The following is a 14,448-nucleotide window of genomic DNA, read 5'->3' on the forward strand; positions in this document are numbered from 1 at the left end:
ATACTGATGTATATTTAACTTTACCAGCCCACTGCAAATCAATCCTTCTAAAAAGAGATAAGGTTTAAAAGTTAAGCTCCCAAAGACTACATGAAAATTGGCATCCAAATAGGGCCACTTCCATGTTGAGGCTCACTGCAGGAAGAGGTGGGTTCCCACCCACACAGCTCCAGGGCAGCACGGCCCATACTATCAGCCTTATGGCCTATGGGTCTGATATAGGAATACGCTGTGAATCTGAATATCTATCTGGCACCGGGCATGGTAAGAATGGACAAGTGGGTAGCTCACAGAAAACAAAGCTTTATTAGGTCAGCTGTGCTATGATGAAGCAGAGAGATTTTGTTCAAAGCATTAAAATAGTATTTTCCTTTCCATCGTACAGTCTTCTACAATAAACCTGGCTACAGCAATATGAGTCAGCATAATTACACAGAGAATTAAAGAGAAACTAGAAATACAGACTTTCGTACAAACATTTACAGTTATTTATAGCACAGATATTAAGAGAGAAATAAGAAGTGACAGATGCTCCTCTAATCACCAAGAGCTGCCACGTCTCATCTTCTACCCAGAATGGATGTAATCAAGAGCTGCATATCAGATCATTAATATGATACTTAAAAATACAGAGACAGAAAGGTTTCTTGCCAGTGACAGAAAGCTGGGAACATGTTGGTCATACAAAGCCCCACAGATGTGGGTTTGTGCACTGCAGGTAATGTCTTCTACCTCTGCAACAGCAGAAAGAGGGATGAGAGCATCCTGCTAACACTAACAGGCAGATGCACACTGATCATAGAGAGACTCCAGATTTCACTACTGAAAGGGCAAAGGCAGAGAGAAAGATAAGCACATTGTGAATGTGCACAGAGGCTAACAGTTCAAAATGAGCACACCACAACTAATTTTTCCTCCTTGAAGAAAATTCCCCACATACATTCATAGTGAGCAAATGTGAGGTATCAACTTTGCAGAAAACACAGACTAACTACCTTCTTGCTTCAAGTGAAAATCAGTTTTGAAATGCACTAATTGAAAATGTGAAGAGTTGCTGGATACCGTGTTCTTGGAAACCAAGCTGTATTAGTTGGAACACTCCTCCAGACAAAAGGGAAGACACAAGGGAATTCACACCTCCGGTGCTTCAGACACACTGACCTTAGTAGCAAAAGAATAAAGGTGATATGGCAGATAGTTGGTAATAATACAAGGAGGTTTCTGGAAGTCCATGTGTCTTTGGTCCCTAAGACCATGACAGTAAGATATCAGTGATTAAAAAAAAAAAAAAACAGAAAAATAGAGGGAGCAATGAAGTTTAGTGCTCTATGGGTACAGAAAGAGAACCACGGTGACAGACACATGGGCAGAAGAAGAAAGAAATGTATAATAAACACAAAAAAGTAAGGCTTATATAGAGCAATCTTGATGTAAACAAAATGAAAGGATAATAGCAAAAAAAAAAAAAAAAACAAAGAAGAAGAGAAAGCAGTAAAGGTAAGAGGAATGCTATTCACAGAGATCAGACATTTGAGAGTCAGAGATTATTCTGCCAAATTACATTCACACGAGTGATGTAAGGCAACGCCTGCCTTGAGGTTGTACCAGCAAAAGAAAAATCTGTGGGGGAGCAGAAGGACATATGGATGATTCAAAGAAAGAAAAACAGTTATGTAACAAAAGCAGCACAGATTTGACAAGATCCTCCTCTGACTGCAGAAAGTCTGTGAGTGTTCTCTGCAGACTGCATTAATGGCTAGCGTGAGCTGCTCCACTCTGCTGCCAAGTGCTAAGTGATTTCACATAACTAGCGGGGGTTCAGGATGAGGCTGTGCTGCAATCATACCTGCAAACTGAACTACCTGTTGCTAACACGGAGGTGAATCACATTCATTCTTTTAAATTACTACAGAAACAATTTGCATTGATCACTTCAACCAGGCATTTTGTAATTTCTTTAAAATGTACAACACCGAGTTTTTTGCAGCAATCTGTTAAAATGCCGATAACACATCAAGTAGTATTTCTTCAAGAATCATCTTCTTTCTATATTCTGTAACAATCACCCCACAGCTGGCAACAAAACCTGTGTACAGGGAAACCAGAACTAATGTCTGATTGACAGTGTCTACTGCAAAGGTCTTTTTCAGGTCCAGGTAACCTTCAAGAGCCAGCTTCTGTTACTTCAAAAAGAAACTGCAATGCTTAAGAGAACTCTCCAAAAATAATTCTGTGCTTCACTCCTCCCATTGCCTTTCAGCAGTTACCACACACACTGCAAGTTCTGTTAATAGAACTTGACAGATAAAGACCAGCCCACATTCCTTACAATTTCATGCAAATAGAAAATAAAGTATCTACAAAAGTGAACAAAACCTAAGAAGTAGCAAGAAATAATTTTGATTCAAAATCCACTGACAGGGCTGAAAATAAATGCAATATTTTATTTCCAGAGATACATTGTTTAATTGTATATCCTTCTGTGAACTACATCCTTGAATGCCATAGGACATTTCCTGAAGTTGCCACCTGAAGAACTTCACATCAATCTTGCTCAAAGCAATAGAAGTCAGTACTCATCTAAGCATATCGTCTGGGATAGACGGGATGCTTGGTGGGGTCTAAAGTTGGGAAGAAGGAGGCACAGCTGCCATCCATCCTTATTTACAAGCTACGTTAAATGTATGCTGCCCAGAACACTGAAGACTAGGGACAGGAACACTGCTGCACCATCCATACCATGCTCCTCCTGAAATCAGTGCCATCCTGAAGCCTGGGCAGGACTGCAGTAAAAACTGCACCTCTGTGAGCACTCTATGTTGAAGAAACCCAGCCAGCGCAGTAGATATGACTAGACTGTAGCACTTGTTTTCTTTCTTTGTTTAAAAACAAAGCAAGAAATTGATTCTTTAACCTACTTTTCTACTCAGATGCCACAGCACTTTACAATTAACTCAAATGAACTTAAAACTTCAAAGTTAAAAACAAACAAACAAAAAAACTCAGCTAATATCCAGCACCAAGCCCTGCACCAAGGGTTAATCATTAAATCACCAAGCAGCCCTGAACTGAAGTTCAAAACAGAATTACAAGCTCCTCACTAAGGTTCATAAGTGCTGTGAGAATGAATTTAATGTATTTAATTTATTATTTGACACAAAGCCATTTAAACAACATCACCCTTAAGAACTGCAGCTTCCATTATTACTCTGAAAAGCCCACAAATAAGTCCAGGCAGTGTTTCAGCATCAGAAAGAAACCAAGCAAAGGAAAAAATGTACTCTAAGGCTTCATAACAGAAAAACAACAACACTCTAAAATGTCTTGAAACCCGTGTTCCTCAGTATCTTTACCAATGATTTAGAGAGTGGGACTGAGTGTACCCTCAGCCAGTTTGCTAATGACACCAAGCTGAGTACTGCCATTGACACAATAGAAAAAAGAGAGGCCATCCAGAGGGACCTGGACAGCCTCGTGAAGTGGGTCCACAAGAACCTAATCAGGTTCAGTAAGGCCAAGGGCAAGGTGCTGCACTTGGGTCAGGGCAATCCCAGATATGCATATGGACTGAGAGAAGTCCTGCAGACTTGGTGGCTCTGGTAGATGAAAGCCAGACATGAGTCAGCAGTGTGAGTGTGCAGCCCAGAAAGCCAGCAGTATCCCAGGCTGCATCAACAGACAAGTAGCAGCAGGGCAAGGGAGGGTCCCCCTCTGCTCTGCCCTTATGAGACCCCAGGTGTAGTGCTATGTCCAAATCTCAGGCCACCAGTAGAGTAAGGATGCTGGAGTGGGCCTCAGAGATGCTCAGTAGCACCTCTCCTATGAAAAAAGGCTGAGGGTGTTGGGGGTGTTCAGCTTGGAGAAGAGAAGGCTCCAGGGGGACCTTGATGCAGCCTTTCAATACTTAAAAGGAGTACAAAAAAGGAGGAAGACAAACTTTACTCCGAGGTTGTGAAGCCCTGGGAAGCTGTGGATACCCCAACCCTGGAGGCGCTCAAGGCAGCACACTTATTTTGTTCTTTATAATTCATTCAAGTAGAAAAAGGTTACCTACATGTAGCTCTGAGACTAGGAAACAACAACTCTCAATAATAGGAATACATTAGTTAACTTTAAAAACTATCATACTATTCTTCTCAAGATTTTGCAGAGCTTTCATTTGTTTGTTTTGGTCCTTTGTTAAAATTCAATTACTCTGTAAGAAATATTACTCATAAAATATTAAAATGACACATACAAACCACATCCTGTATAAAGCACAATCCTTTTCTTTAGAGTAAGAAACTTCAGGTTCCCTTGCTTAGAGTACCTCATTGCCCCTGAAGGTGCAGCCTTAAAACAGTGACTAAGTGTCTGAAGGAAATGAATAAATCCAAGTTTGGCATGGACAAGTTATTATTTATTTTACTGATAATTGTACTATTTTGTGAGAAAACCGTTAGCAGCACAAAAATTGCTTTATACAGAAGTTTGCCCTAGAACACTGAGCATAAGCAGAATATAATTTATCTCACATTAATGAACAGCAAAAAGAAAATCACAAGAAAAAACACTTTCAAGAATCCATTAATTAAAATTCATTAATTACTTCAGAAAGCAAGTGTCCGAAAATTTTAATAAGTCAATTACTTTATTTACACATGAAGTTTCTTTATACTGAAGCCACTCCTTACTTCGTTTACAAAAAGCTTCAAACAAGTGGCATTAGCATTTTATCTTTACACATGCTGAATTCCTCCCAAACAGAGACGATTATGTACTTTCACTACAGATCTGACAGCTTTATATTACTATGCAGATGTTTTGCCCTATCACTGCTCAGCGCTAAAGCTAAAATCCTTACCATGCAATCACTAGCTAGGTACCACATTTCATTTTATTCATTCTTACACCATGGAAACACTGGAAGCTGCCTCACTTTTGCTTCCATGACAACACACAGTTATAATGCTGTCTCAAATAAGTACCATTATACAACACATTCAGCCTCTAGAATGAGTCATAAGAGCCCTGCAACTTTTCAGTAAAATGGGCACCTTTTCTGTACTGCCAAACACTCATGGTCCTTAGCAAATGAAGATATTACACAACAGGTGTAATGCTTAGTATTACACGTGAAAACTCCACAAGTAAATAAAAAGTAAATAATGCTGTTTGCTAAAGAATTTCCATAACATTTTAGTACTTCTCTGCATAGAAAGGAACATAATCTTTTTCAGCCTTACAATGGAAAATAAACACTTCTGTATAATTCTAATCTTACAATGTTGAATAAAACTAATATATTTTAAAAAGAAGGTCTACAAGAGAGACTGACTTGTGGTCCATAATTATACATCGGCATTTCATCTGGATTTCAGGTTAATTAAGCTCAGGGACACCAAGGCTCAGATTTGATCATTTCGGATGTGATGCTGGACAAACACCATCATGGCCCTTCCATAGACAGCTCGTGCACAAGCTGGTTAACCTCTCAAACAGCGCAGGAAACCTGAGCCAATCATTCCAAATTCTCTCATCTTCCACATTAAAGCAGCTTGTATAACTCATTAAGTGGAAACAGACAGAGTCAGACAACCTAAATTCAAATGGAGCTAAGTACATTCACTTGTATCCAAACTGAGTGCAAATGTCCCTCAGAATGCTCCCTACAAACACCCTACCCCAGATCACTCACGAACTCCAGTCCCAGCTGAAGGGACCTGTTTTAAGCAATTGAAAACCTACAAAATATTCTTCCCCCTTATCTCATAACATCACTAATTTTAACTGCCTTTGATCCAAGAACTATTACTTTCAAATATTTCTATAATTATAATGACCTTCTGATGACTAAAAGATCCCATGTATGCTTTTATCTATGTTCCCTGCTTTCCATAAGTCTGGAAGATGTGTGAATGCTCATTTTCCTTTACAAAGAGAAGCTGACTTCTTCTCAAGGTATCTGTTTATCCATCTGTTAACTCTCTTTTAATAATCATTTCCCACAGAAATCAAAAGTGCACAGCTGCAGCCTCAGAGAATACAACTCAGTACCTTTTAAAAAGGGCACTGTATTTGCTTTTCATTTTTTTTTATTTCTAGGAATACTCAGTTTAAACAAAAAGGTCACATACAATATGGTGGGCCCTTCATCCATAATAAACATAAATTCCTCAAGAAATCCTGTGTAAATGTCATCACATATTGATCATCTGTGCTTCTTGCCAAATTAATTTAAACTCTCTCCTATTGGCACCTGATTTATTATTTTTTTTTAAACACAGGAAATGACTCATAGTAACTACTCCAAGCTCAAACGTGGGACTGCCCCAGCTGTAATTTTGGCTTGGATAAAAGCATCTGCTTTAGCATCCCACACCTGGGAATAGTTACCTGGGAAAGTGTTATCACCATCAGCAGTGGGAGCAGTAGTATTTCACAGTCAATTTACATTTCACTTTATTTTTGATGAAATCACTTTAAGTGCTGTTCTGTAATGGGTCTCAATGAACTGAAATTTTTAAAAGCTCTATACAGATTTTTCCCTCACAGCATTCAAAAAGAGTAACAAATATGAAAACAGAGAAAATTCAGAAATGGCAATATCAGCTTACAAAAGAGACAAAATGACTCATGGTTACGTGCAGCGAGATGAAATTCAGTAACAGCTGAGGTCACATGGAATAGCAATAGGCAGCACACAGGCACCCTGAGGAACACAAAACTGGAAAACAAGTCCAGAAGTACTTGAGTTGATCATTTAAAAAACAAATGTAGGCCTTCAAACTTTTATTTAATTTTTTATCTATTAAATGTTGATCCTAATACATGGAGCTTTGAGACTTTCAAACAGCCAGGGAACACACTGGGATTTTGTATCAGAGCCCAAGCAGTTACTGAAGGAACACAAACTGGTAGCAAGATGTGAAGCAGACATGGAGGATTCCATGTCAACAAGTAACAGTGACTCAGGGTCAAGGCATAAGCAACACACACTACCATGCAGGTCTCAAAATGTTAAAGTAGAATAAGGAAGAAAACTTCTCTCAAGACACGGCAAAATAATACATTTGATACAAGAGTCCATAGTAAGTGTCATCACAAAATACCATGAACCTAAGACAAGGATAGGGAAAGAACTGAGAAATATAAAGTAATTCCCAACCAGGAACTGGGAGTTCACTCAGCACATTCAGTAGTTCACGTGGTAACGTCGTTATTGAGAAACGGAAAAAAAATCTGACAAAGAAAAAATGATTTAATCATTAACACAGAAAGATAATTACTTGTGCCAGGGCCTCACCATGTCTGAGTAAAGAAATTCTTCCTAACAGCTAACCTAAATTTTCCCTCTTTTAGTTTAAAATAGAGTAGATGGGAAAGCACTGGCCTCAGTAGGCATTCTGGAAAAGAGAAGTAAATTCCTCGTGCAGCTAACATGCACAAAGATTTTGATTTATCTTGCTGTATCAACACCACTGTCTCTCTCTTCGAGTTTCTATAAATCCTAGAAAGCCTGAGGACACAAGGTTTACCAAGACTTTGACTTGGCTATAAACTAAAAGTCTCTCAGAAGGATAATGCAGATTAAGCTATCATATCAACCTTCAAATGTGGGTGCAGATCATTCTAAAAAGACAGTCATGTTTTTTAAATATATCTGAGACATTTTGGTTGTGTTACATTCTTCAGACTATAAAAATCATCCTCGATAACACAGACCAAAATAGAAGAACAGGAAGAAGATGGCGTTCACTTTAGACTCAGGGGTTCTGTCAGGCAGTCATTTACTTTATAATTGTATTAACTGAAACATATACAGCAGCTTTGGCAGCAACACAGAAATGTTATACTGAAGGAGCTTGCTTGAGCTGTTTAGTAAACTGACAGCTGGTGAAAAGCAGACTGGCCTGTACTTGATTTCCAAAACACTTCATATGTCAATACAAGCCTCAGCTGAGAGGACAACTATCACAACATGAAATAAATTTGCAAAGTTATATGAAAAACCTAGAGTCCTACCCCTTTCACAGACTTCCATGAGTCCACCTGCATTATCTGCTGAAAATACTGGATTAAAAGGGGCTCCAGTGCCTATCTTGCTTGAATGTGAATCTAGGGCTGATGCAGACAGACAGACCCTGACAGCAGCAGCGCTATTTCAAAAGCATGACATTGTGTTCCCTTCTCCTTCACTTAGCAGATTTCTGATTCATTCTGGAAAAGTTAATTTTCTTGAGATACAATGGAACACAAATACAAAGAAATTCTGTAAAATCAGCTCTGAGTGAGACAGAGCAAGTGTGAAATAACAGGTGTGAGAAAGCAGAATCCCAGGCCCTCTGGCAGCAAGGCAGCCTGTCACCATTTCTCATCATCACTGCTGTGCTGCAAGTGATGAAACCAGCAAGTGCACTGCATGTGCCAACATGACAACCACTGTATGGGTTTGGGAAGGAAAAAGCACAGCCCCTTTTCTTCACCTGCATACTAGTCATTTGTAAGAGGAAAGATAGTGGCTACAGCAGGGAACCAGCAGGACACTAACAATCTACATGATGTTACATGATTCATGTTAGGTATTCCTCAGATTTATTGATTTTAATGTGCTCTTCAAATTGTATTTTCTTTTTCAGCATCAAGAAAATTTCACAGTCTTGATTGCACATCATTTCTGAATGAACCTGAGGTTTAATCTCAGTCAATTTGTCAAAAATTGCCCAGTCCTCAAATTACTGAGTAGAACATATTTGCTTAATATGTCTCCTTTAAAGCATGAATTCATACCATTTTTATCTTTGCTATAAATCCACCTTATGTAAAATTGGACCAGCGACAGAATTAATATTTTCAAAAAGTAAATTCATCCTGCTACAGATGTGTGATACCACATAGCTAAAAATAAAGGATAAGGAAACACTACAGTAGAACTCACATTTACGCCTCTGATAGTGCTCTCATAGTTTAAGTCAACCAAAGCAATCTGTTTAAAGCTACTTTCTCATGTGTTAATCACAATATTAGCAGCAGCAGTTTATAGGCAGAGTACATGGAGATTTTAAACTCTGGGAAAAGTCTGCAATAAGAATCTAATAATGACAACCATTTTGTATAGTCGTATAAAATTCTCTACAGCCAGTCCTGTAACTCCTTTTTTCTTTACTACATCTCCTATTTCAGTCCAAACAATGTGCTGAACAAATCCTCCTAGTAAAGAACTTAATGTCTCATGGTGGCTGCCATAATCAAATCCCAGCTTCACTTGTAAACTTGAAGTGAAGCTATACCAGTTGTGCATTCACACTGAAGTTTAACATTCTTAAAACACATCATCCACTGAGACTCATCCTGATATGTCTGGCTAAAACACTCAATACCTACACTGCTATCAAACCTCCTGAAACTTTAGTTGCAGTATCTTTTATAGGTTCCAGGCACAACTCCAGGTTTCACGTGAAACCTTCCCTGCCTTTTCTTTTTGGCCCCTTAGTTTTGTGATTTCTATATCTAGAAATATAACAGTGTGGTTAAACATGCCAAAATTATAGAAAGGATATTGCTGTAAGAAATCAACTTTTTGCAGGTCATGAGCTGTAAAAAGTACAATAAAAAAGGTGATGTGGATAAAGATAAGTTCTGATTACAGTACAGCATTTTATACACGCTACAACTATGTTCATAATATTTCAAAGAGCTCTCCTTACTGAGCAATATTCTTGGAATAACGGCATAGAGTAAAACTTGATATACGTATCCTGAAAGGGAGAGATCCAAAGAGAAGAAATGCTTGGGCTTAAACAACTGGCAGAAGCAGTTTGGTAAGCTCTGAAATTTAATGTTAAGATATAGAATTTGTACACTAATGGTATGAGTGAAATGGATGAGAGGAGTTATGGGCTTTTCTGTCTTTTTTTTTTCCCTCTCCTAAAACATGTCCTAAAAAATTGAGGTAGGAATTAGCACAGCAAATCCAAAGAGCTGAACAATTTTCCAGTATCAAATGCTGGAAGCGTATTATACCACATTACTTGCTCAGAATAGCCTGAGTGCATTGCTATTAGAACAAGTTCGGCACTGTAAGTTTCAGACAAGTCAGTTTCTGAATTTGTAGCACAGTGCAGGCCAAGAACCACTTAGAGTTAAAATGCATTCTGAGGCATTCGGATAGTGGTATTCACCATCAAGAATAGGCGCTTCTCAGAGCTCAGGCTTTTATTAAAGAAATGCATGTATTTGTAAACACGAACAGAAAGATCAGCTTCTAATTAGATCCCTTAATTCTTCTAAGTGAATAACCAACTCCTCATCACAGAGAAAGCAGAAGGAAGATGGAAAAAAGAACAAAGGTCTCAAATGCCTGAGCACGTTCCATCGGCTTTCCCGGATACATGGAGGAGCCAAGTGCAAGGAGTAGGGCGGCTGGCACTGCTACCTCTGACAGCTCACTGCTGTACAGGGAATGGGCTTTATCCCCAGGGATGGACAGCTTCCTTAACAAAGGTCCTCCTTGCACCTGGCTGGGGAGGTAACCTATCGCAAGCACCAAGGAAGGAAGGGAGCATGCAGTCCCATCTCCAACATTAATGTTCACAGAAGGACCAAAGCAAGCATCATGCCCTGCTATGCCATCCCAGCCAGGAAAGCTAAAGCAATGAAGGGGCCACCAAACATGGCTGTTATGTAGAAGGTTCTCTGCAGAATGGAGGATTCACAAGAGAAACAAGAGACTTGTAGCTTAAAAACTATTAGCTTAATTCCACATAAATTACAAATCACCGCATTCTAACAGTTTGAAAAGGAATTGCCCCTCATCATAAGCAGCATTTCAACAGACTAGGTTAGAGAAGTACATCATTCCTATTATTTGGACTCCGCAATGTTGATTAAATCCAGGTAATGGGGACACCGTTAGTAACAGTATGTTATTAGAACAAAGTCATCAGCCATTTTCAGAACGCTGCATCACAGAACAAAACTGAAGTGAATGGAAAGTCAAAACTGCACCACAAGGAGCAATCTTTAAGCGTCTGTATTTTTCCCTCCATGAGGTGTGAACAGCTGCAATGGGTGGATAAGGCACAGGGAAGGACTGCAGCTTTCCAGAGGAAGAGGCTTTGTCCCAGGCTCTTCCATTCTCAGTGCTTACTTCTGAGTAAGCTGACTACTTTTTATCTTTTTTAACAAATATTTAAAACCATTCTGGCTTTTTATTCCCTCCTTTTGGCCATGAACATAGGTAAGCTGTTCATTTTTAGTGTAAGAATGAAATGTAAACTCGGGGGAAAAAAAATGCAAGCTTTCACAGATATAATAAGTTTTTTCATAGCAGAAAAACAGAATGAACTCTGGGATATTCACAGAATCACAGCTTAACTTTGAAGGGATCTCAGGACCTTTACCTGCTCCAACCCGCTCTCAAAGAAGGGGCTATTTAGTATTTTATTTATCAGCAAACACCTAGTCCTCACTAGTCAGAATGCAGAATGTTTCATGCATTTCAACACTTCAGGTAAGTGTAACCATAATATTTATTCTGTAAAACAATGCTGTATATTTTGGCCTCAGAAAACTGACAGTACTTAAAAGCTGATTGTCTACCTAATGCATCACTTAGGGCCGGATACTGACCCATTACAGAAACTGCAGGATCCCTCTTCCAAACACATATTTCCAACAAGAACTGAAAATCCCCTGTAAAGTCTCATATTTGTTTACTCAACATTCACAAGCAAAAGAACAGGTAACACTGAGCAGATGTCACAGTAAGAGGAAGTGGCAGTTTATCATCTTTGAAACAATTACTAACAGATATGAATTACCTGAACAGCACAGTGGTGTCTGAGGACATTTTAAAAAACAAACAAACAAAACAAAACAAAACAAAACGAACAAGTGTGTGTGCTACTCCAGCATAAATAAAATCTGTAAAGCAATTACTCCTGGCTAACACTGAATTTAGCTTAAAAGTAAACAAACCAAATCTAACCCTTAGTTTTTAAAGAGCACTCAGCGTTTTTCCATACTTTTTTCTTTGTTTCACTATCCAGAGATGGTCATCTGCTAACATCAATCAGTTTTTTTAACTTCAGAATTCTCCTCAAATCTACATACTTGAAATTTGACTTGTTTCCCCTGATCTCTTTTGATAATAAAACAGTACTTAGAGCAGATCAACAGTGACATGGAAAAATACAGTCTTACAGACTGCACCATTACATGTATATTCTGTACGTAAGGAAGGCATTCCTTAATCTTACTTATAGACTGCTAGCAACCAAACTGACAAAGATTAGAATTTGTCCCGCTATATATTTTAATTAAGACTCTAACTGTTTAATCCTTTCCTTTAAATTCAATTCCTTAACTGGGAAATATGTGGTCTTTATAAGAACTGTCATCTTACTACGGCTGTGGATTTGGTATTTCTTAGCAGCGTTGTTCCCCTCAGGGACAAGCAGCAGAACGTAAGCTGCATTTTCCAATATTTCAATAAATACCTCATATTTAAATTGTTGGAGGCTCTCCACTTGCAAAAGGACTATAAAAAGAAATTGTACCTCATCTTAAGTGCCTCCATTTTCACGCTTTGATGATAAAAATTATACGGAGCTCTGTGAAATACGAAAATGAAAGCAGACAGAAAACACCATTCATAAATCAGAGAAGCATGAATATCTAACAGACAGCTATTTCTGACCAGCAAGTAACCAGAACGCATGCAGACACAATAATTTCAACAAGTGGCATATTACCTGGGTGGAGCTGGCAGCAACAGAAATGCAGTCAATGAAACCATGTCTCCGAGTGAAAAATGCAAGTATCTGCTGCCAGCGGGAAGGCTCCGCTCGTAACTCATCAGCCGAGCCTTTCTTTGCCCACTGCTTGTGCTTTGGGCCTATGGAGCTATGGCTTGAGCCCGTGTTGCCTCGGTTGGCGCGAGAATAGAGGAGTGTGTTATTTCCGAAAATGTAATTCATCTCTGCAGCTCTGCAGGTGGTTGCCAGGCAGTCTTACTTCCCTACCAGCTGCTGAGTGGTGAATGAGCAGAAAAAAAAATGCAGATAGAATTACAGCAGCATCGCTTACAGACCAGGAAAACAAAATTCTTCATAGCTGATGCTGCTCTTCTTTCAAGCTTTCCTACCACCTACACCCTTCCTCTACCTGTGATTGCTCGACAGTATGTTCGTTACTGCATTAAAAACAAAAAAGCACAAGTAAAGGTTTTTCTTATTTTTCCCTTTTCAGAACACACAGGATCAAAAGCTTGTTTCCTTTTCTTAGCTGATAACAGATTTTTAAGAGAAACCGGGGAGCAGGTACAGCACTATGTCAGAAATCCACAGCTGTAAGGACGGTGGTGCATGGTGACAGCTTCTGGGAGGAGAAAGCACGGATCACAAATTGCAAGTTTCAATCACGGTCTGTAGTAAGATCCAATAGCATCTTTTCACTGCTTGCATAAATTATCAGAATGAACCGAACAAGGCAGGGAACATGCAGCAATGCAGCATAATTTCACTTACTCAATGAGACTACATTTAGAAAAAAATATTCTAGAAAATTGTTTGCTGGTCCCTATAAAATAAAAATCCTCTCCTCCTTCAACATCCTTTTAATTTTTTATTTATTTTTTAACACATCAATAATTCACACTGCATATCAGTGGGGTGGCAAGTGGGGTTTTTTGAATCAGCAAGACTAGGGATATTAACGTCAAACACCAGAATCCAACACTGTTGCTCTTATGATCTTATATCACTATATATAGTGCGCCAAGGTTATTTCTCAGAAGGACAAGAAGCGGCAAAAATAAAAAAGGAAAAAAAAAATGCCCTAATGAATTTTCCATAAAATTACTTTGATTTTCAATGCAAATCACAAGATGAGTAACGCTATAGGAGTTTATTTTCTTTGCTCTCTTCACAGCACAAAGGCTAAGTCTCCCTGTAAACAACCCAGAGGTTATCTGGAATTCAAGTCATCTTACTGAATTCACTATTCACATTTGTATTGGCAAATATTTTTTTAAAAATCTTCTAGCTCACATCAAAGAGACTACTTAGGAAATCACTTATGTATCGAGGCTTTCAACAAGCTTGCCTCTGGATATCCAGTACAGAATTATCAAAACTGCCTGTCCTATATTTCTGAACAAAGTGCTTTAATGGTCATAATCATACACCAGGGAAAACTTTTTTTTTTTTTCTTTTAAAGAAAAAAAATCTCAATTTGATTAACAAAGGCAGCAAAGTCCCTGTATGGGCTTACAATGCTAATAAAGGAACACAATTCTACAAATCCAGAGATTCACAAAGCTCATTTTAATAGGAATCATCAAATCCCTACATACATATATTTTTTTCCTTAATACACTTTACACCCTTTGACATAACAAATCTACAGACAATTGCAATATAAGCCAAAACAATAGCATATTACTGCTCAGCAAGATATTGGTAATAA

General features: G+C 38.6%; 1 protein-coding gene across 15 annotated transcripts in view; it reads right to left on the reverse strand.

Annotated features, from left to right (window-relative positions):
• Window positions 1–14,448, reverse strand: part of DLG1 (discs large MAGUK scaffold protein 1) — a 130,550-nt gene that overhangs the window by 58,116 nt on the left and 57,986 nt on the right. The window contains exon 1 of one of the 15 annotated variants that reach the window (XM_085233217.1): window positions 12,735–13,061. The exons of 13 other annotated variants lie outside the window; for them this stretch is intronic. In XM_085233217.1, the coding sequence (XP_085089343.1) occupies window positions 12,735–12,959 (225 nt within the window). In that variant the 5' untranslated portion in view covers window positions 12,960–13,061. Of the gene's footprint in view, window positions 1–12,734; window positions 13,062–14,448 lie in introns of those variants that run through there. One more of the 15 variants, XM_085233219.1, reaches the window with a different exon arrangement.

Source organism: Meleagris gallopavo, chromosome 11 (assembly GCF_905368555.1).
Source record: "Meleagris gallopavo chromosome 11, MGAL_WU_HG_1.1, whole genome shotgun sequence".
NCBI lineage: Eukaryota > Metazoa > Chordata > Aves > Galliformes > Phasianidae > Meleagris > Meleagris gallopavo.